Genomic DNA, 22,869 nt, shown 5'->3' on the forward strand with positions numbered 1-22,869 from the left:
ATAAATGCACTGGTGTGGAAGCATAATTGGCACTCATTTGGATACCCTAACTATTTACTTGAAGCACTATCTGTTTTACATGTTCATCAGAACCCAAAAGGAAAAATTAAAGGGAAAGGAAGAGCCACAGCATCTTCTGCACGTCCAGAGATTAATTTGCTTTAAAGCAATCAACATTAGTGGGTAGTATCTTTTTTTATTTTAATGACCTGGCGTGTTTCTCTCCTGTCATCTCTTTGACCAATGAACTAAGAACATGAAGCAGAAATTTGAACAAAATGCAAGCTGATGCTATCATAATATTTCTAATCAGTTTTGATCACACACAAGTCTGAATACTGCAAAGGTGAAAAAGAATCACATACCTGAGGCTGGAATCTGATCCTCCCCTGGGACTTGGGAAGGAGAAAATGTCCCCTCTTTCCTCAGTGCCCTCCCCTGTTCTTTTGGCAACTCTATCTGAGAACTCAATGCTTGGAAGGTGGCAATGCCACTGCACATGTAACAAACTGTGCCTCTGAGGCTTGCCCAGAAGTATCATAGGAGGTATTTCAGCCTACCTCTCGCTACAGCCCATGGAGAAAGCAGTACCTAGCACAGTGTGTTTATTTGATGGCACAGAAGAGAAATGTTCTCTCTGAAATGTTCAGATTTGAAGAGGTGGGTTTTGTGCAACAGCAGGACTTTTTTCCTGTATCACTGCACCTGAACTGCTCTTGAGATCAATTCATTATGCTGCAAAAAGACAGGATAGTGTGATGCTAACTAGCACTGAGGACACGGCTTCAGTTCAATGCACTGATTCAACACTGATGGCACTATTTTCTAGAAGGCTGCAGTTGCCCACTCACCAGACCCCTTGATGGGCCTTATTTAAACAGCAGGAGGCATGTCTGAAACTTCAATACACACCTTAATGGAACAAATCAGGACCAAAATGTAAAAAACATTGTTTTGTTATCAGTATTCGATTCAGCCGCATGTAACTCTGTGAACAATCTCACACACACACTGCAGTTCAAGCAGAGGTCACGGGGATGACTTACTTGAGCAGAAAGACATGTAAACTAATGGCATTAAGGACCACACAATTGATAACCACAAATTGTTAATTCAATTCATCATTCCAACAATCAAGCTCAATTGTGAAAAAATTTGATCCACTCAGTGGAAAAAGAACTTGAGAAAGCACAGCCCATTCTTGACATTAAAAGTGATCTCTAACCCCAACACAGCTAATATTTCCTGAGCACTTACATGCGCTTATCACATTCATCTATTTAGCCTTCTTTAGAAATATCAGCTAAGTTAGCCCTTCAACTTTGCTCAGTAATTATCTCCCATCTTTAACTCCTATGTTACGTGGAGGAAGGGTGTACAGAAAATGTGAACTGGAGACAGACAGGTCTGGATTCAAATCCTGACTTTGCTGTTTACTAGCTATATGACCCTAAGCAAGTTACTAAACTTTTCAGAGGCTTTAGGTCCTCATAAATTGTCATGAGGACAGCTTCACAGATTGTCAGGAGAATGGAAAGGGACAGCATCTGTAAAAATTCCTGGCATATGGTAGTACTCAACAAATGCCAATTGAGCCTTAATAAAATGTATCTCATTTAAAAAGCCACTGGAAGATCATTAAAATAAAGATTACCACTGGAACATTTGTTACTGATTAGTTTATAAAACAATTGTATTTGCAGAAGCTTAGATTTATTAGAAATAAAACCAACCTTTGAATGTCACAGGGAACTTTTGTTATATTGTATTTGGAAATACTGGGCCACTTCATCGCAGAGCAGAATGCAATACTAGGCAACTCAGTTCTTAGGGACGGGGCCATGTTTCATGGTCCCTGTGTTCCCAGTACCTAGCACAGTGCCAGGTACAGCATGAACACCCACACATACACATACATACATACTTTCATGAAGTGGCATCATAGCATGGAATCTGAACCAGCCTTGAGAAGAAATTTGAGGCAGATGCTTCTGTTTTCATATTAAAAGTCATCTTTTAAGAACCTTTTAGGAGTAAAGATTCTCAGTGGGGATAGAAATCCAGATAACCTATAAACTTCTTAAATGCAGAAGCCTGATCGCCACCTAGGAGCTAATAACAGAAAGCACTCAAATATTAAGTATATTTTTTACCTACATACTGTCCACTGTACATTATCTCATTCACCCCTCTCGACCACCTTATGAAAGCAGTGCTAACATTTTACCCATCTGATAAATGAAGAAAGTGAGGAGACTTGGAGAAGGTAAATGGTTTGCTCAAGGGCACATGACCAGCAAATGACAGAATCAGGACTGAGACCAAAGTCCATGTGACCTCCTCTTTTCCTATTACCTTCCATCTACTTGAGCTACTTGAACATCTCTAGGGCTCAAGCTTGACTATTTCTTTTTTTGTGTTTTTTTTTAAGTTCCCACAGTGGTTCTGATTCCTATGCCTAGTTAAGAGTCAGTAGGTTTTGGAATGATTAAAAACAGGCAAGAGAGATAGATAGAAAGAAAGAAAGCAAGCAAGCAACAGCTCAGGTCATTAGCACAGTTCTCCAAATCTGAAGAAAACCATGTGAAATAACCCATCCCTGTGAATCAAGCAGAAGAAATTGGACATTTACACGGGTGCAAATCATCTTTGCAAGTATTCTAACACTTGTGCTGCTACTTCCCCTAAACAATCTGTCACCATGTAGCGAGGCTGGCCCAGCCGTTTCCAAAGATGGTACCATTGGACAGTGCTCACCAGTCCTGATAGATGGGATTGTAAAGACAATGACAGAAGCTATGAGGTAGCCTAACTTAATACTAAAGAGTAGATATTATTAGCAGTTAATATTGCCAATTCTTTTCCCCGCTGAATTTTTAAAGACTTTCGAAAATAGTCTAAACCTCAATGTTATTGCAGAATCAAGAAGCAACTATTACCCTAGTTCCATAACGAATGCAGATCAAATACATTTGAATTGGAAAAGTAAATTTAATTTGCAGGTTTCTGTCTACATGTTCTGATTCTATTTTCTTTGATAAGATTAGTGAACTAAGTTCAGAAGACTTTTTTAGTTCAAACGTTTTCCCATAATGGCAAATCAATCTGCTCAGGCAAACAGAACATCAAAAAGCTTACAATAAGGAGCTATCATTGGAAGTTGATCCGATTTACACATAAATATACCCACTAAAATTTAAATGAAACTTTATAGAGCAACAAAATTGGCTAAAAGATTTTTTGAGTCTTTTAAAGCAGCTACTACAATAATAACTGCAGAGGTATGCACAAATTGTGCCAACTCTAATCAATCTTGTGTGTTTCTTCTGCACTGTTGGAAAAAATATTTCATAGAAGGGTAGAGCAAGCTCACAGCAGGCAAAATGTGATAGCTGAAGTCAAGCATAGCTAATTTTCTGTTTAAGACAGATGCAATCTACAGAATTCACCGATCCATCCTGATCAGCTCTGATATGGAGGACCGATTCCCAGCATGCGTTGCTTCTATGGGTTTTATGTTGATGATACAGGCTTCTCGGATCTAAATGGATATAGGAGATATGAGCAGAAAGCACATTCTATTTTACATGCCAGTATTCAGCATGATAGGAAGGTAATTTGTCATGCTAAGCCTGGTAGGTGGGAGCCAGGAGCAGGTCTCAGACTCTCCTACAAGAGTTAAGACCTCAGAGAAAGGGGCAGGGGCAGGGGCAAGGGGCAGAATGATAGCGTGGAGAGGAAGATGGAAGCCTAATACCCACAGAACCAGCAAAACCAGAAGATATATGAAGGTCTCAGAGATGAAGGAGGTAGAGGCACAGTCCCACAGAACAAGTCCAGGAGAGAAGTTTCTAGAACGGCTTCCCTGGACAAAGGCCACTCCCCTTCTAGCTCCTTTTAGAATCCCTAAATGAGCACAAAAAGGACGAAGGATTGGTGGTTGAACTCCACCCACACACTCTCCCCACCCAGCAACTAAGAGCAAAGACTTAGCACAGAGTGGGCATTGGGAGAGTTCTATTGAATGGACAGAGAGATGGATGAGTATACTGACAAAGTCATGGGTGCCAAAGGGCAGTGCAGGAGTAGTTAAGAGTGTGGTCTATGTAATCACAAAGTTCTGGTTTCAAAACCTAGCTCTGAAGCTTGTTAGCTGTGTCATATTGGACAAATTACCTAACCTCATCTAAAACTGGAGGTAATAGCACTTAACTCCTGTGACTATTGTGAGGATTAAATGAGTTAATGCATCTAAAGCACTTAGTGACGTGCCTTCACCATGGTAAGTACTCAAAAAATAGTAGTAGTTGCTATTATTATTATTAACAAAAGACCAGAAGGCTTTTACATTGACCAAAATGGAGATACTGCTTCCTCAAAAGATCATAAAAAGCAGACTTATAGCATGTTTTATTCCCAAAATACCTGTTATGAAGTTTCTCAAAATTAAATATTCTACAAGTTTAGTGTCAATCTCTCTTGCTTACATACATGTGCTTTTTCCGGAGCTTTGCCATTCTCTCACTCTCTCCCCCATATCTATTTGTAGCTAGCGAGGACATATTTCATGCCTGTGTAGAAGTGTTACCTGCCAAGTTATAAAACAAGACAAAAAGGTAACAAGGAAACACTAAGGAGGCTGAGGGAGACAAATCCAAAAGAAGGTTGGTACACAGCCTCAATTCCCCTTCCCTCCCTCTCTTCCCCACTCCTCTCTCCCTCTGTCAGGCACCCTTGACAAAACCCTAACTCAGGTTAAATCCAACCCTTTAATGACTTCACACCTTCTCCCAACTCACATCCATGTTGCCTGTTCTCCTTTAAACTGATGACCTCCAAACCTCAAGCGTGGGCCTTCAGTGCTATCTACCATCCTACTCGATTACCATAGTCCATTCATTTGTCTTTTCTCCTTGAGACTATTTCATATTGTCCCCTCTATGCTCACTCTTCTAACTCTCCTTCCTTTCTCCTCACTCTCAGCCTATGACCTAGCTTCTGATTGCAATGAGAAAAAAATTAGAAGAAATTCCATGTTCTCCCCATACCACGTCTACTCACCTACCAGCATTTATACCCATAGACTCTGCCTGCTCTCTGTTAACTGTGGATGAAGTGTCCCTGCTCCTAAGGACAACCTTCCCACAATACTAGGAAACAAACACACTTGTTTTATTTTTCTTCATATTATTATGACATTATAGCAATTACCTGATAATATAATATAGATCTATTTATTTGTTTACTATCTGCCTCCCCCCGATATTATAAACTCCTGGAGGATAATGCTGTATCCTGTAGCCAAAAGTAGTGCCAGGCACTTGTTAGGTACTCAGTGAACATCTGTGGAATGAATGAAAAAATGAATGAAGGGAAGAAAAACATGAATTCTCACTGCGTGTGAAATTCCCTTTTGTATGCTTATAGTTCTCTCCCCATTTCTCTCCCCCATGCCCCTCCTTTCTTCCCTCCCACCCCCCTCCCTCCAACTCCCTCATCTTTTGGATAGAAATCTAATGTCCGAGGAGGCCAGAGTGATGCTTTTCAGGGAGGCATCCATGTGAGTGATGATGCCTGCAGTGAACCTGGTCTTGACTAAAGAGTGCCAGTGATTGAGGCCCTACCCACAGAGCAGGGCCAGCCAGGGAATATGGGAAGCATGCTTGCCAAGCAAAGGTCTAATTAGGATCCGGATCCAATGACAGGAAAGCTTCTTAACTTCCTTCCTTCCTTGCCACTGAGCCTGAGGCTGTGCCAGGGAAAGTCCAACGCTCAAACATCTACAGAAAGTATGTCAGGGAGGAAGTCCATGGCCTGTATATACCATCTGTGCAGTGCTCAGGAAGCCAGCCAGCCTGAACGGGGAGGGGGTCTTTGGCTTGCACTTTCTGTCTGTGTGTAAGATGTTCAGTTTCTGAGCACCATAGCCAGGATGGATGAAGGAGCAAATGCGACAGTGGATCTAAGAATGGTTTGTTAATTAGATAGCATGCATGATACAGACCAGAGAAGTTGTTAAGAATGTGAGAATGGAGAAGATGAAAATGAAAGAGGAGGAGGAAGATAAAGGGACAATGCGGGAGGAAGGAGGAGCAGAGAAGATAGAAAAGGTGGAGGAGGGAGAAAAGGAGAAGGAAAAGAAAGCATTTAGTTCTACATATCAACGTCAGTGGCGAATATAACTTATACTGAAGATTGCAAATGTGACTACTAAACTGCGACACTGGCAGTCACCGGTTTGGGCACCTTGGATAAGTCCTCTTCCTTGTCTGGGCCTTGGTTTCCTCACCAGTCAATGCAGGCAGTTGGCATCTTAGATGATCTCCAAGGACCCTCGCAGCTCTGACTGCTGTAAATCCATAGTCTTCGCAGTCTCCAGCTTGGCTCTGTGATCCGGGTCAGTGGAGCCACCAAGAGCCAAGGCCAGGCAGGACACAGTATGGAGCTTCAGCAGATGTCCTTGGAAGAAGGCAGACAGTCCCAGTGCCAAAATTATTTAGCTCCCTGGATGGAGCCTTAGCTGCCTTCCCATAGCCCCCAGCTTTCTTCCCAGGAAGATAGTCTCCCTGGGGGCCTACAGATGTGTACATCTCATTTTACAGCTTCTTTTTTCTAAGAAATAAATAGCACAAACTATCATTTGTTCTTCAGCACAGAATGAAAGAGTCCAATGAAGCTCAGCCAATTTGTCCTTTAATATCTTTTATTGGCTCTTTAACGATGAATTCACTTGAGCACTTGGCCCCAGAACCTAATTCACAGCGACTCTTAATGTAAATGAGACCTCTCCTAATCCCTGCTCCCGCCCCCTTTTCGAACTTTCATAAATCACACCTGGCCGACTCAGACATGGCTACTCTAGTCTTACTTCAGGAAAGGATCCAGCATGGCAGGCGCCCCACTTACAGTTCTTATGGACCACATGGTGAAATCAAGCACAGGCAGGCATCCCCAGAGGAAGCCAGTCTGGGCTGGGAAGGGAGGGGACACAGTCTATGAATACCATGTTGTTTCCTTATTCTTAAATCTTTCCAAGTTAACTGGTGTGGAATCTAAATCACTTCCCATATATAGCCTTGGAATATCTTGTAATTCACAGCGGCCTTGTGGTATACTGGAAAGAACACTGGAACTAGAATCCAAAAGACCAAAGTAAAATTTTGGCTCTACTACTTATAACACTTTGGGCAATTTGCATAATCTCTCTGAGCCTCCTCTCTCCATCTCTAAAATGGAGATAATAATAGAACATAAGAAATAAAATTAAATAAGATGCCTTTGTATAAAGCACACAGCACAGTGTCTACTGTATATGTCTGCAAGAAATATTAGCTAACAGCCACTGGTAGTATTAAATGAAATAACGAATATGGGCATGCTGTGTAAAATAAAAAGAGCCACCCAGTGTGTTTGCAAAATAGCCGACCCCAAAGTGAGCAACTAAATATTTGCCTTAGTTTCATTACCTTGCATCCTCATCATCATTACGAGCAAAAAGCACGTATTCACACTTGTCCAAAGGAACTAACAGAAGATGTGGGAACGAATTTAGGCACAGGCTGCAGCACCATCATGATAGCTGACAACTGGAAACTGCCTGAATGTCCAAAAAAGGAGCCTAGTTGAGGAAATTGTAATATATACATATCATAGACTACTAGGCAGCAATGAAAATGATGCTCTGAAAGTATATTTATCGACAGAAAATTTTGTTCAAAATATACTGTGGAATGGAAAAAAGGAAAGTTAGAAAACAGGTGTTCTATTTTACACTTTGTAAACCTACCTTGCATGAATTTTAACAAACATATTTTACCTTAGAAGTAAAATAACAAAAAGTACCATATGATCTCACTTTTGCAAATATATAGTAGTGCTAGAATGCACAGAAAAATTCTGAAAGACTTTACACAAAAGGTGATTCTTTCTGCATAATAGGAACTTAGGTGATTTTTACTTTTTCTTTGGACTTAGCTGAACTTTCTGGGGGTTTTTTAGCTATTTTTTAAAAAACAATGAACTTGTATTTGTTCAACACCATGACAGATAGGGTCCCTAACTATAAGTCTCTGAGTCAAAGTAGCCAAAACTCCATTTCAGAGGCTGATAATGCTGGTTTCAGGGAGGCCTGGGCCTCCCAGGATGCCAGATAGGCACTTACCTGCTGTCCCCTCATTCACTCTGACCAAGAGATAAAGGCAGGGATTTGTTACTTTCTCTGCTGCAGCTGCCCAGACACCCAATCCACTCTTGAAATCACTTTGAAGGTCCATTTAAAAAATTCTGCCATCCTAGGGGAGAGGGGAATGGAGAGTGACTGCTCAATGAGTCTGGGGTTCCCTTTTGGCGTGATTAAAATGTTTTGGAACTAGATAGAATTAATGGGTGCACAACACTGTGAATGTACTAAATGCCACTGAATTGTACATTTTAAAATGGCTAATTGTTATGTGAATTTCACTTCAATAACATGAAAATAAAAATTAAGCCATGAACACTGAGTGCAGGTAACTTCATTCCGGATGCGAAAAATTTGCCTCTTTACTCTCTGTGTGTCCAACATGTAAATACTCTGCACACCGAGATCAAAATGTAAAAGAAGTCTTTTCACTTTGTTTCAGGGAGGTGTATATTATTGACCAATATGCAGTTGTCATCATGTCATTACCATAGGGATAGGATGTCAGAACTGCAAGACAGTTCAGTCATTTCATTTTACAGAATGAATGACTGAGCCAGAGAAGACTTGGACACACATATGCAAAATCAGATTTAGAATTCAAGTGTCCTTGTCCAGTGTTCATTCCATAAAAATCCACTACTAGTCTTTTCTTCATTTAATTTTCTGGGCCCCTTTATAATTATTTTTAAATAAATATTTACTGTTTGATCAAATTCTCTGCCTCATGCCATTTTCCAGAATTGCTTTGTGCACCCAAAATCCTTTGAAATACTGTATATTGTCTGTATGTTTTCATAGTTGTATTATTTCGGTTGTGAGAGCAGGTGATGGGTTTTTTATTAGTTCAGTAATGCTCCACACCTTCTAGGCCCTATTATTTTATCCCCAGGAAAGCTGAAGATCTGGGTCTCAAAAACACTGTCATTAACACAGCCGTTTCTACGTCTGCACCTCTCACACTGTCCTGACTCCATAACCCAGCTAGATCACTTATTTGAGAGACAAAAAAATATTTCCATCCACAGGCAAGAAAATTATACTTTACTTGTACTTTGTATGGATTAACTTCTGAGAAGGCCTATGATCAAATGGTTCTCGAGTGTGTATCTCCATAGTTGGACTGCCAGGTTGTCAGTGATCTGCTATCTGGAATCAAGGAAGCATTGACATGATGGAGGCAGCAAAGATCTTCTGGGCACTTTAAGTTACATGTCATTGACTTGCAGTTTCGTGACACCTCCATTTAGCTATTTGGAATCTGAGCTGAGGTGTGCCCATTCTTGTAAAATACCAGGTTTTTCAAATATTCTGGGCACCTCTGGCATTCTGAGGAGTTTGGATACATTTGGAGGCAATGATCTGAATTTAATCTGGATCCAGCCCACTGCACACACCACCAGAGAAGTCTTATATGTTGATTCAGGGTCACTCCCTAGACTTCCGAACAAAGGCTCTCAACTTGTTTCCTGCCTATCAAAGAGCCAATGATGACATGTTAAGTGATAACTTGAGCAGGAAGGAGAGCAAAGGAAATCCTATTTGGTTAACATATCCCTATCTGTGCACATAATCAATTGAGAATTAGGGCCAATTTTACAGTGGGGATTTTGACGTAAAGGAACAACCTACAGTTTCCCGAAGCAGATTCAACAAAGCCAGCCACAGTGTGATTCACTCAGCATCACTTTAAAGAAAACCCCCCAAAATGAATAACCTCCAACATTAAATCTGACCACTATACATAGGTAGATATAGACCAAACTTCAAGAGGAATGTCAATGATACGTCTCCTCACATAGTCTCCAATCCAGGGATAAAATGAGAAGGTTGTGATTTTCACAACCATTTTTCCACAGTGACACACATACAAAGAACACATTCCAGTGGGGGGTACTCAGGTTATGATAAAACCCCAATAATAAGTTCCATTGTGTGTGTGTGGTGTGTGTGCGTTTTAGTGGAAGCAAAGCAGTGGAGCAGCTGAGGACAGTGGCTGAAGCACCCCGGAGGAGTCTTGGCATACAGGGCAGCAGGTAGCTCATAGACTCTGACAACACACTCTAATTTATTTCAAAAGGTAAATCAAAGTTGAAAGCTCCTGGACTACATAAATACTAAGGTCCTTCGAGCTCTGTAAAATAATTGAATTGAATCAAAAATAGTATCATCATTATAAGATTTTTAAATATCTGAACTTCCTTGCGGCTACCTCTATACGGTACCTAATTAGACTCTTATGAAGGGGTGAAAGCAATGCTTCAGATGTCCTGTTCATGTCCGTGTAGACCTCCACATAGTTATTTCCATTCACTGGCTATGGTGTGGTAGAAATAAGAGATTTTTGGAGACAAAAGACTCAAATTTGGGTTCTGTCACTAACTAGCTTTATATGCCACAGTTTCTTCACCTGAACTCAAACCCTGGGGTGACATTCTGCAAATTCCTCAACTTCTCTATGGTTTGCTCTCCTCATCTATAAAATGAGGATAATAATAGTATTTATCTCCTAGGCTTGTTGCTAAGGATATGATGAAATGATACATGTAGAGCTCTTCAATCTGCCCACAGCAGAGAAAGTGCTCAATAAATATTAGTGACAGGTAAGAGTAACATCATCTTTGTCACCATTATTATAAAGGCGCTTTTCATAGCTCCTTGAATATAGTAGGCACTTAAAATTGGCTTTTGGATGAATTTAGTAAGCTGCTATACTATAACGCACATCATCATCATCATCACCATAACAAGAACTACATTTTTGAGCTATAATATGTCAAGTGCCATGACCATGTAAGGCAGATTAACATGAAATAACTTACTTAAGACTAACAATGCATCTGCAGGGTCAGTCCCCAGTAGAGGTTCCTATACATGAAGAAAGTGACATTAATAGTCACAACACTAGCAAGTGACAGTAGCAGGGTTTGAACTCAGGTCTGTCTTATTGGAAAGTGATTACTACTAATGATAATGAAAACAGCATAGCTTCATTGCATTCTTACTACGTAGCAGGCATTGTACCCAATGTTAAACCTGCATTACAACTGTGTTAGGCAGATTCTGCATGACTACATAACACTGCCTTGGTTTCCAGGGTCACACATCAGAAAGGCACTAGAAATATTGGGAGAACTGAGGTCCCAGAAGGCAAAAAAGCAGAGGCTATCCCTTGGTCTCTGTCCCTATCCAATGATAGCAAAAGGTAGCATGAGCCCAGGCTGCAGAGGGAAACATTTGAGCCCTAAGTAGAAAACTCAGTTATACAAATCCTTCTTGGAAAGTTGGGTCATAGAATACTAGTGCTAGCCAGGACCTTGAAAAGCAAAATTTACAACCTGTTTGATTGGCAGACCAAAAACCTGAAGTCCTGAGAAGGGGAGCAATGCGTTTTCATCACCTCCCACAGAATCTCAGATTTTTGCAAGCTTTTCAGAGTGGCAGGCGGTGCCACTCCAACACTTTTATCAAGGGTTCTGTTAGGGTCTCAAGGCAGAAGGTGACAATGAATCAGGCATGGGCCCTGGCCCTCAAAGAGCTCATTGTTCACTAAGGGACACAGACAAGTCACAAGGAAGATGAATTCAAGCCAAGAGGGAAGTTCAATCACCAGGCTATGTAAGTTCGAAGGAAGAAAAATCCTTTCCAACTGGGGCAGGATGTCAAGGAAAGTTTAGTAAAGTAGATGATATTGACAAACGACAGGTAAAACTATGAGAAGGAGAAATAGATGTAAGCAAACAGCTGTGGCAGAGGCAGAAAACTTGAGAGTGTGTTGAGGAAGCATTGAAGGGCCCAGTTTGGCTGGAAATGAGTACAGGTAAAGGAGAACAGAGGAACATGAGGCTGTTTGGTTGGTTGGGAAACCCATAGACAGGGAGCCGAGGAGGATAGACTATTTCTTAGCTGCTGCAGTCTGAGTACAAGACGAAGGTGATTAAAACTGGGCCTTAGAAGGACATACCTAGCACTGCTTTATGGTAAATGTTGGAGGAGGAAGAGGCCAGAGAGGAGAGATGCAGGAAGTTGGAGAACAATTAGGAGGCTGTTTATTGCAATAGTACAGACAAGAGGTAACGAGAGCCCACCTGAATTGGGGCAGTGCCCTGAGAAGTGTAGAGAGGTGCTTGCTTGATAGACTTTCCCTTCTCTTCCACTAGGTCTGTGCTTAATTGCTTAGTGGTCCTTAAGTGATCTGAAGCAGTAAGTAGTCCCAGCTCACACACACCATACTCCTTAGAGGCTCTTGCTCCCTAAAGGGACATGACTAACTAAATAGCTTCTGAATACTCAGTCCCTCTATTCTGGGCTGTGTTTAGCCAAACTGTGGCATAATTGAGTGCCTTTTTCCATCCTAAAATCCCAAGCTTTATGACCTCATCAACACATCTCTACTAAGTGCCTTTTCAGAGAGGGGTTTGCGGGCAGGATGTACTGGCAGAAGCCAGCCAGCTCCAGACAACAGCCCTTACTGTGACCACATCACCAACTGCATCCCATTGTCTATGACCACTGCTTTTCTGGGTCTTGGCTCCTAGCTGGGACTTTTCACTGTACCAATCCTCAAACAACAAAGGCACCTGCCCCCCAGGATAAGAGCTAATAGAAAAAGCTACTTGGTGATTAGATATGTCCATTCAGAAGTCAAGATTTAAGAACTGCAACTCTGCCAAAGTAGCTGGGAGGCATAGAGCAGTTATCTAGACATCCCAAGAACCCAAAAAGCCCCACCAGAGAAACTAATCCCCAGCCCTGCAGGTTTATGTTTTACCTACTGAAAAGAATTTGCACAATCTTCCCACCATTCAGTGAAGATCTCTGCTGAAAATTAACTAGGTGGATTTGGTTTTCTCCCCTAAGATGAGTTACTGATCTTAGGATAAAGCAGTAATACTCAATAAAGCCTTGTCTATACCAGTAGAACATATCTCAAGTCTTCCTTTAACAAAATCTATTTCACAACTCTCACCAAGGCTAAAAATGGAACAAGTGCAAGCAAACAAGAGAGCTTGGAGCAACCAGCAGGGACAAGAATAATCAAGTCTTCCAGGGATGAGCAGTGGGGCATGCTGCAGACACCTGTGGAGTACTACTCACCAGAACCAACTGGTAAAATAGGCAAAGCCATCCCTATGAAAAGAGATGTAAAATTAATGGGCCAGCCAGCCTTTTGCAACACATCAGGTGGAAGATACGGCTCTGGCGGACTGGGGCGAGTTGTCACAATCACACCCCAGCTTACACATCCACATGATTTCTTCCCTTCAAAGTCGTCCCTTGCTAATTCCAACTTACTGCCCTGCATGTGCTCATAACTTTCAGGCAGCTCCTCCTTGGCAGCTGCCTTCAGAGATGCTCATGTATACTTTTAACCATCTGCTATTGCTGGGAGAGCCAGGGGACAGTGGAGAAGCAAGTGGCAGCTGGAATTGTCTCAAGAAAAAGATAAGCCCCCACCTCTGCCAGGGAGCGGGGGCTCTCAAAGACATTGAAGAGGGCTCGAGATTTACTGCAGGACTTGGTCAGCTGTTATTTTGGATATTAAAGGAAGGTGTGATTCCAGAATCCACACTGGGGGTTTAGAGTTATCTTTATAAACTGCTCTTCTGGGGCAGGACAACTAATTTCCTCAGACTGCTGGAGATGCCAGTGGCTCCAGTCTGCTGGGTTTCCATGGAACCAAGATGCACATGCTGGGTAGCAACTCAGGACACTGGGCTTAGGGGATGTGCGCAAGAGCACAGCAGTGTCTCTATTCTTACAACATCCCCATCCCCAACAAGCAAATTTTATTATTTTCTGAGCCCTCCAATAATGAACCATCGTACCGCTACTGCCCAGAGAACTGCATGCACCATGTCCAAGTGCTTTGGCAGGTGTTACTTCTTTGCATCCTCCCAATGTTTTTCTCTCTATCAATGGATGAAGAGACTGAGGTTGGAAAGATGAAGTGACTTGAAGGTCACTCTGCTTGGTAGAGGATGCCAAGAGTAGCACCTCAGCATGATATAGGAATGCAAATGAAGAAAAAAGTAGCAACCTGACATATCACTCAGAAATATGGTTATCTTTCATACCGGTCCTCTATAGTGCCCCTTTGTTTGTAATTAGATTAATATCCCAAGGGAGGCTTCCTTTCTTAAAGTGGCAGGGCCCAGAAAACCAAGATTCATAACCAAATTATTCTGCATCTTATGGACATGATAGACATAATTATATACCTTTCTTACTGGTGCTGCATGAAGAATTACCATATATCTCTAAAGTAAGTGAAAAGACACTCTACAAACTGTTATGAATGCAACGTGAGGCCATTTTAACAAACCTGCGTTAATTAGAAACAACATGTTACGGGCCTCAAGAAACTGGAGCTAATGGAGGGGCTGGATGTGGAAGTCCTGAGGTTCAGTGCACTGAGGGGCCATCTCTGGGTGAGAGGAGTTGCCCATGGTGAGAGGCTGCACCTTGCCAAGGGCGATGTCATACGGAGAGAGTAGAAGTCCTCCTGAGTTAGGGTCAGAAGACAAGAAGGCTGACCCAGTCAAGCCACCAATCCCCCACCAAGGGCCAACTATGTGCAAGTCATGCTAGAGAGTCCCAAATCAACTACAAAATGTGTTCTCTGTCTTCAAGGCACTTAAAGCCTAAGTGAATATGAAGAGCATGTTCCCTTGCAAAGCTAACTGATAAGAAAGGGTAGTCTGCACTGAGGGCCAACAAAGTTTCCCAATCTGGAACATTCCATCAAAAGCCCTGAGACTTAATGCAGCCTTGACTCCCACTTTATGTGACTCTGGATGAGACACTGCCCCTTCTCTGGGCCTCCAGTTCCTCATCTACACAATGTTGAGTTTAGACCAGACGACCTGTAAGACTATTGATCTGGCAGACCTAAATTTTGGCTCAATGGTTTGGTGGTGTGAGGGGAGAGAAAACTGCTCTCCCAGCCAGCAGAGAACTGCCTGGAAACAGTAAACTACAAACTGCCCCTAAATATACACAGTCTCCAAACATTCATGGTCTCTGGTTGGCCCTCTGAGCTATTTCCCATCTTCCTTGGAAACAACTGTCTCCCTTCCCTTTAATCAAGGAAGCTGTTGTTTCCAAAAGCTAATGTTGTCCGTTAAGGTTTCAGGAACAGCCCATAGATGAGGTGGGAATGACATGACAAAGCAGAGACTTTTATTTCTAAAGATGTTCCAGACCCTTCTGAAACCCAGAAGCCCCCACTGAGGGAGTAGAGAGAGATCCTATAGGGACAGGAAGCAGCCCAAGCAGTTGCAGACATTCTTACTTCATTCCAGCAGCTTCCAAGATCAAACAGCAAGCAGGAGGTCACTTTTGACCACTAAAATAGCTGAAAAACTGACCATGAGGGAGTGGAAAGGCAGGCAAAGGCTACTCACATAATGGGGGCTCAATAAATAGCTGTGGTTTTGAGATGAGGTCACAAAGAAGAGATGGATTGGGTAGAAGAAGAGAGTCCACCAGACCTCGCTTTGAATAGCAGATCTGCCATTTACTAGCTGAGTAGCCTTGGCTAAGTTACTTAACCTCCCTGAACCTCAGTTTCTTCATTTGTATAAATGAAAGCGATAACAGTACCTACCTCTTTGAGTTGGTGTGAAGATAACATATGACTTAGCACAGTACTTGGAATATAGTACATACTAAATAAAGCCTAACAACTACGAGCATATCGAGCCATCCTTTTCTGCATGCTTGTTCCCCATAAGAGATGCTCCTTGTTCATGTCTCATCAATATATCTGCTCTTAGGAAAGGATCTAGCAAATCCACTCAGCTGTTAGGGAGCAGGGAAAATTGTGAGGGTTGTGGTGTCAATGCCTGATAAGGCCTCCTCTGCTCCTCAGATCAGGTAGCATTTTTAGCAAGAAGGAAACATTAATATAAATAAATGAAGCTCAAATGGTGGACTTTCAGACTTTAGCTACTTGATGAAGAAGAAGCTTTTAGAGGTAAGGATATCGTCACATTACCCTAGATGGCACCACGTGGCCTACAATTCACTTTTTCAATTTTGCATTTTGCCAAGGGATAAATGCCTGTTCAATTCCTCAGTTCAACTGAATTTAACAGATTCCAAGATGTCCCCTGCTAGGTGCTTAGAATGCAGGCAAGAAAAAAACAAGGTCTTGCCTTCAAGAGGCTCACAACCTACAGGACTTTGCAGACATGTAAGCAACTCATTCAATATAAAACAGAACATGATACTTACTATAGACAAGTCTGGGGAAATATGTGATGGGAACACAGGAGAAGGAGATACCTATTCCGTTCTGGGAAAAATAGGGGAGAGTTTCATGAAAGAGGTAGAATTTGAGATGAGCCTTGAGAAACAACGAGTATTTCAAAGGATGAAAACGTAGGAAACAGTGGTAAAAATGGTGGGAAGGAACTTACTAATGGAAGTTAAGAATACATCAAGAGAAACACAGTAGTCCAGTGGGGCTGGAACTCAAAGTAATGAGTAAGAAAACTGGTTTTTAAAAGATGGAAAGCTAGGCTGGGACTAGATCATAAAGGGCCTTGAAAGTCCTCCTATGATTTGTAAGTATGGAAGATAACTATACGACTAGTACCACATTTTAATATCGCTGTCTTGATGATTACGTGGATTTTGAAATAAAAGGGAGGAATATTGGAAGCAAAGGCACAAATAGACAATATTAAGAATTAAAAGGGGCATAACTATAGATGCAGCAGACAATAAAAACGATCAGATAATGTTATGAGCAATTTTATACCAATAAATTTGGAAATTTCAATGAAATATCTAAATTAGTAGAAAAATACAAATTTTAAAATTGACTCAAAAATGGTGATATAACCATTAAAATATTTTTTAAATATCCCATTAAACAAATGCCAGACCCAAGTGGGGGGTTTACAGGCTATTGTACTAAATATTCAAGATACAGATCAGTCCAATCTTATACAAACACTTCTAGAGAAAAGAAGAAAGGAATATTTCCAACTCATTTTAGGAAGCTATGTTCATCTTGGCAGCAAAAATAGAAAAGAATAATAGAGAAGGGAAACATATATACTAGTCTAATTTGTGGACATAAATGTAAAAATGCTAAACAAAATATTAGCAAATGATACCTAGTAATGTGTAAAAAAGAAAATAAATCATGACTAAGGTAGGTTAATTCCAAGAATCTGTTTGTTTTAGCATTAAAAATTCTATGAGTGTAAAGCACTGCATTGCTTTAAAGGATTAAAGGGGAAAGAAAAAAAACTATGCTATATGATCATCTCAAAAGATACAGAAAATACATTTGATAAAAATCGACATCCACTCACAATAAAACCTATTAGATAATTGTAGGTGGTAATATCTCCAACCAGATAAAAGCTATCCATACAAAATATTTTGGATGCAAAGCATCATAACTCAGGGGTGAAATATTGTAAGTCCTCCATTTAAAATCAGGAAGAAAAGAAGAATGGACACTGGTACACTTTGATTCAACATTGCCCTGCAGGTCTTAGTGCAGTAAGGCAAAACAGTGGAAAAGACCACGCAAGGACTAGGCAGGAAGAAAGAAAACCGTCATCATTTGCAGATAATACGATTGACTACGTAGAATAAAAGAATCTTATAAATTAGAATTTTATTAAAAGAATTTAGCAAAGTTGTCAGATACAGGCTTCTAAAGTACAGGTGGTATGATTCTATTTCCAAGGCTATATGATGGACACGGGGATTCATTTTATTTTTTGTTATAATTATTCTTAATCTTCATGCATACATTATATGCACTCTTCTTACATACATTTTATCATAAACTTTAAAAAACAAACAAACAAACAAAAAGTCTGGAGGCAGAAAGATCAGTGCTGCGCTCTCCTGATAGCCCAGGTGAGAGAGGAAAGGGCTTGGAATGGGATGGGGATAGTGAGGACAGCCAGCTGAGGCCTGTTCCAGAAGCCCACTACACAGTCCCAGAGCTCAGAGGGGGATGGTGAGAGTGAGTCTGAAGAGAGCACAGAGCCACCCCTCACCTCCCTGTCAACGAGGCCTCCCCTCTGTGAGCAACCTTTGCCCCAGAGCCCCCTTCCAGACAGCCCAACTCTGTACCCCTAGTAGTAGACAGTAGAGCTGCTGTCTTTGTACCCCCCATGGCTACAGTTGGTGGAGCTCCCTGCTTGCTTCCTCTGGCAATTCCATGCCTGCTGGCACAGCCCATCTTAGCACTTACCTTCCAACCACGTAGCCAAATGGATCAAGTAAATACGCGTTTACTGGGTCTGACTGACCTAGCCTCTCTTCTTAGAATACAAGTTGGAAATAATAACCTCATAATGAAATAAGAACAAATCTTACTCACTTAACCAATCTCCATCAAAGGCATGGTAACCTGTCAAACTGCTGTCTGCAGCTGGTTCTGTCTGGGGCTTTTGGCTGCAGGGAATAGTAGTGGAGATGATCTTTTCTGTCTCAGAAAGAACAGTGATGCTACATCCTATGCCCCAAGACTGGCCAGACAGCTGTCAGAATACTGATACAAATGTAGAATCGCGGTTTGCCTTTTGGGTTCATTCAGGACCAATGATTGGGCTCCTAGTCACACAGTGCTTTAGCTTTCCATCCTTGAGCCTTTCTGTTCCATGTCCTCTCCCCTGCCCTATCTCTAGATCTCACCTATGAATTGAAAGAGAAGAGGACCAGCCAAGGGTTTATCAAACTCTGCTCCAGACAACCACAGCACTCTTCCACGGAATCCCTCAGTGGGCCCCTGAGGTGGGGGAGGCGGAAGGCTAGCACTGAATTTCCTACAGACATTTCGAGCACAGTAGTTCCAATCTGACCTGTCAGAAACACTGGACTTTGCGTAAGATTTCAGAGAGGATTTTAAAAAATCCTCTTAAAGGAATACAAAACAAAAATCCAAAAATGTGTGAAAACTGCTATATTAGAAGAACTCCGGTCATGAAAATGACAACTTACTCCTAGATCAGTAAGTCCAAGAAGCCCAGAACCATAACCCAAAGTACTGGCAGCAATTCAGAGGCAGATGTGAATTGAGGATGGCCCATTCACACTCCCAGAACACACACACACACATACACATGCAGCAACAACCAGGGAGGCAAAAACAACTTCTTTGGGGCTGGAACCCATCATACTGTGGCATACAAAGACTGGGTATGAGCAGGGTTTGCAGAGCAGATGGCACGAGCTTGGAACACAGCTTTACCATGTTCAACAGACCACATACTAAGCACACACAAGTAGAGGATTAAGAAGGTAGAAAAAGCTACGAAATAGCTATATATATAAAATGGAATACTACTCAGCCATAAGAAAGACAAAATCATCCCATTCGCAACAACATGGATGGACCTTGAGGACATTATGTTAAGCAAAATAAGCCAGAGAAAGACAAACACCAGATGATTTCACTCATATGTGGAATATAAACAAACTTATGGACAAAGAGAACAAATTAGCGGTTACCAGGGGAATGGGGGTGGAGAACGGGGACAAGGGGTAAAGGGGCACACTTATATGGTGTATGACAAATAATAATATATAACTGAAATTTTACAATGTTATAAGCTATTACGACCACAATTTTAAAAAAAAAAGGAAAATTTAAAAAAAGCTACCAAATAGGTACCTCAGTAAGGACATGCTAGCACCTAAAAGTAAGAGGAATGGAGAGATGAAACAAGGGAGTGAGAGGGAGCCACAGAAGAAAGGAGGGAGAGGGGAAGGCAAGGAAAGAGGAAAGGGGAGAGAAGAGAGAATAGTAGGCAGATAAGAATAAGAGTGGGAGGCCCTGAGCAGCACTGTTGATCAGAAGACCAAACTCCAAAAGATGGCCAACTCAGGGAAGACAGACAACCACCTAGAAACTTGCCACTTAAAGAGCCAAGCTGAAGATCCTTCAGGCAAGCTGTAATACAAAGAAGATGGAGGGAAGATTTTTCCCCTTTTGAAAAGTATGAACACCTGTGAACTATAGGATTCATTCACTAGCCCAGAAAGGTGAAAAGCTTCCTAATTCCCACTTTCTTGAAAAGCAAAAGCTCAGAGGCCAAGCCTTGGTGCAGGAATGTGATCTCTGAGCATCTCAATTTACAAGAGATTACTCCTTTTGCTCGATCTTTTGTTTGCGTCTTCCCGAGATGCTAAGCCATAGCAATTACCTTTCTTGGCTCATGACATTGAGGGAAAAGAGCAGAGGATGGATGGTGGAATATGCATTTCTTCCACTTGGGCCAAGGAAGGTGGCTTACATATAAAGTTAGCGATGCCTTTTTCCATTCTCTGCAAACAAAAGATCGAGCAAAAGGAGTTGGTCCACTCCCCAAACATGACTCATGCCCTTTCAAACTGAACAAGTCCATCAAGATTGGGGAAACTTTGCTGCTAAATCGTAAATGCACTGGACTCAGAGAGCCAACTCTGACCTCTGCTGAGAAGCTGGCATTGGAACCAAAGGCAATATTCTCCTCAAAGCCACTGTGACAAGAAGCCAATAGTCCACTATGCCTCCAGAGATTACTAATATTGCAGATTGGTTAGAAATCAATAAATGTACTTTTTAATCATCCTTGAAGCCAAAAGCTATTGAATAGTCTGCTGCAAATACCTAAAAACTGGGGCAATTTATTTTATAGCTATTCCAAATAAAGCATTTGTTTTGAAAAAGTTCCATTATTTGTGCTTTTTAATCAGGCAGGGTATTATATTTTTAAGTAAGATACAAGTTGACGATTTTGAAAAGGAATATTCAGTGGATGGGAGATTCAAGAGAACGGAAAGAGCTATTATACTTAAGGAACAAAAAAGTAGAATTTGAGGAAGCATAAAATCGTCAAAATAAATATAAAATAATTTTGCAATAAAAAAGAAATGCAGGGGCTGCCCTGTGGCTGAGTTGTTAAAGTTCTGCATGCTCCGCTTCAGCAGCCCAGGGTTTGCAGGTTCGGATCCCAGGTGCGGACTTATTCCACTCATCAGGCATGCTGTGGAGCCATCCCACATACAAAGTAGAGAAAGATTAGCACAGATGTTAGCTCAGGGACAATCTTCCTCAAGCAAAAGAAGAGGAGGATCGGCAATGGATGTTAGCTCAGGGCAAATCTTCCTCACAAGAAAAAAAAAGAAAGAAAGAAATGCATTAAGGCCTCAATCTGTTCCCTTTAAAACTGTAGTAAATGAAATTAAATGCAGATTTTTAAAAATTGGTTTAGTATCTAAGCAGACCACCACTTGTGCCTCCTGAAACAACTCTGTTACACTGTGCTACAGAATGGTTTCAGAAAACAAGGAGAAAACAGTACTCTGGAAATACAAGTTAAGTACATAGAAAAGGATAAATTTGTGCAAATTTCAAGTAGCGTTTACAACTGGATTGTTCTGAGGACAAAGGCTTTTGAGAGAAATGCAAAGCAGAGCCCAAAGCAATGGTAGGCTTCCATCTAACGACCTGCCTTCCTTCCTTGTGGACTCCTGGGGGACTTCCTAGGGGAACTCAGGGAAGGCATTCCACAGGACTATGCTTTCTTATCACACTAGGCTATTCTGAACTCGGATCAATTCAATAGTTCAGGCTTGTGCTGTCTGCTTCCGTATTTCACAACACAGAACCAAAACAAGAGAAGAGACGAACCTAAGCAGGCCATGGCCTTTGCTTGGGGCTGATGCCCTAGTGGGAGGGGCTTCCCTGTTACAGCATGAGCACGCTGTAACTACATCTATGCATGGTTCATACTTTGATGCATAGACGGTTGCTTTTATGAACTCTCCCACAAATGATAGTCATTGAAAATGGTGCTGATATATTCACCAAAACAAATTTATTTAAAACAGAACTTCAAGTCATTCTCAGAGACATTATCCAAATGTATCATGTCTCTGCCTGTCCCTTTGAGAAACATAAGCATATTACAAAGCCACATGCCCATTTCCATATTATGCAACTATTTCTTTCTTAACAGCTGTCCCAACGGGGATAAGAGCAATGCCCAGACTGTTAGAGAATTCAGGTCAATGTGGAGGATTGGACTGGGAGAAGCACACCACAGGAAGATTTTAATCTCTTCCTCTCTCCCCCTCTTTTAGTCTCTCTTCTCTGCTTCAGTAAACTCACCCCTCCTTCAAGGTCCAGCGTCAGTATTCCCTCATCTACGAAGCTGTCATAACTTTTCTCTTCCCCAATTCCTATGGCATTTATAATCCTCACCACAATATAGCATCTTATAGTTCCTCGAGTTTTTTATGTGTGTGCATCTTCTCCCAACTGTTTTATAACATGATAATTATCATCATCAAACAGCTCGCTGAGGCCCTAACGTACGCTAATGCCATAGTGCAGTTGGGGAAAATAAAAACATGCTTAGAGACAGAAGTTCTAATTTTAAAGTCCCTGCTTCAACATTTAGTAAGAATGTGACCCCAGAGAAGACACCCAACTTGTCTGAGCCTTGATTTCCTCATCTGCAAAATGGGAGTGATGATATGTGATGACGGAGGAGGAGGAGGATGAAGCCAAGGGGCAGGAAGAGAAAAAGAAGTCCTTTTCAGCATGGCATTGTGGAATTACGAGCTTTGGAATCAGATGGACCTGAGCTCTATCATTGACCTATTGAGTCACCAAATACAAGCTACTCACACTCTTGGAGTCTGTTTGCTCATCTATGAAATTAGAG

At 41.5% G+C, this 22,869-nt stretch overlaps 1 protein-coding gene across 9 annotated transcripts in view; it reads right to left on the reverse strand.

The window, feature by feature from the left end:
• Window positions 1–22,869, reverse strand: part of FGF13 (fibroblast growth factor 13) — a 488,610-nt gene that overhangs the window by 360,662 nt on the left and 105,079 nt on the right. For 2 of the 9 annotated variants that reach the window (XM_070606354.1, XM_070606355.1), the window contains exon 3: window positions 8,162–8,291. The exons of the other annotated variants lie outside the window; for them this stretch is intronic. In XM_070606354.1, the coding sequence (XP_070462455.1) occupies window positions 8,162–8,273 (112 nt within the window). In that variant the 5' untranslated portion in view covers window positions 8,274–8,291. The remainder of the gene's footprint in view (window positions 1–8,161; window positions 8,292–22,869) is intronic. 9 annotated transcript variants of the gene reach the window in all.

The sequence above is a fragment of the Equus przewalskii genome, chromosome X (genome assembly GCF_037783145.1).
Source record: "Equus przewalskii isolate Varuska chromosome X, EquPr2, whole genome shotgun sequence".
NCBI lineage: Eukaryota > Metazoa > Chordata > Mammalia > Perissodactyla > Equidae > Equus > Equus przewalskii.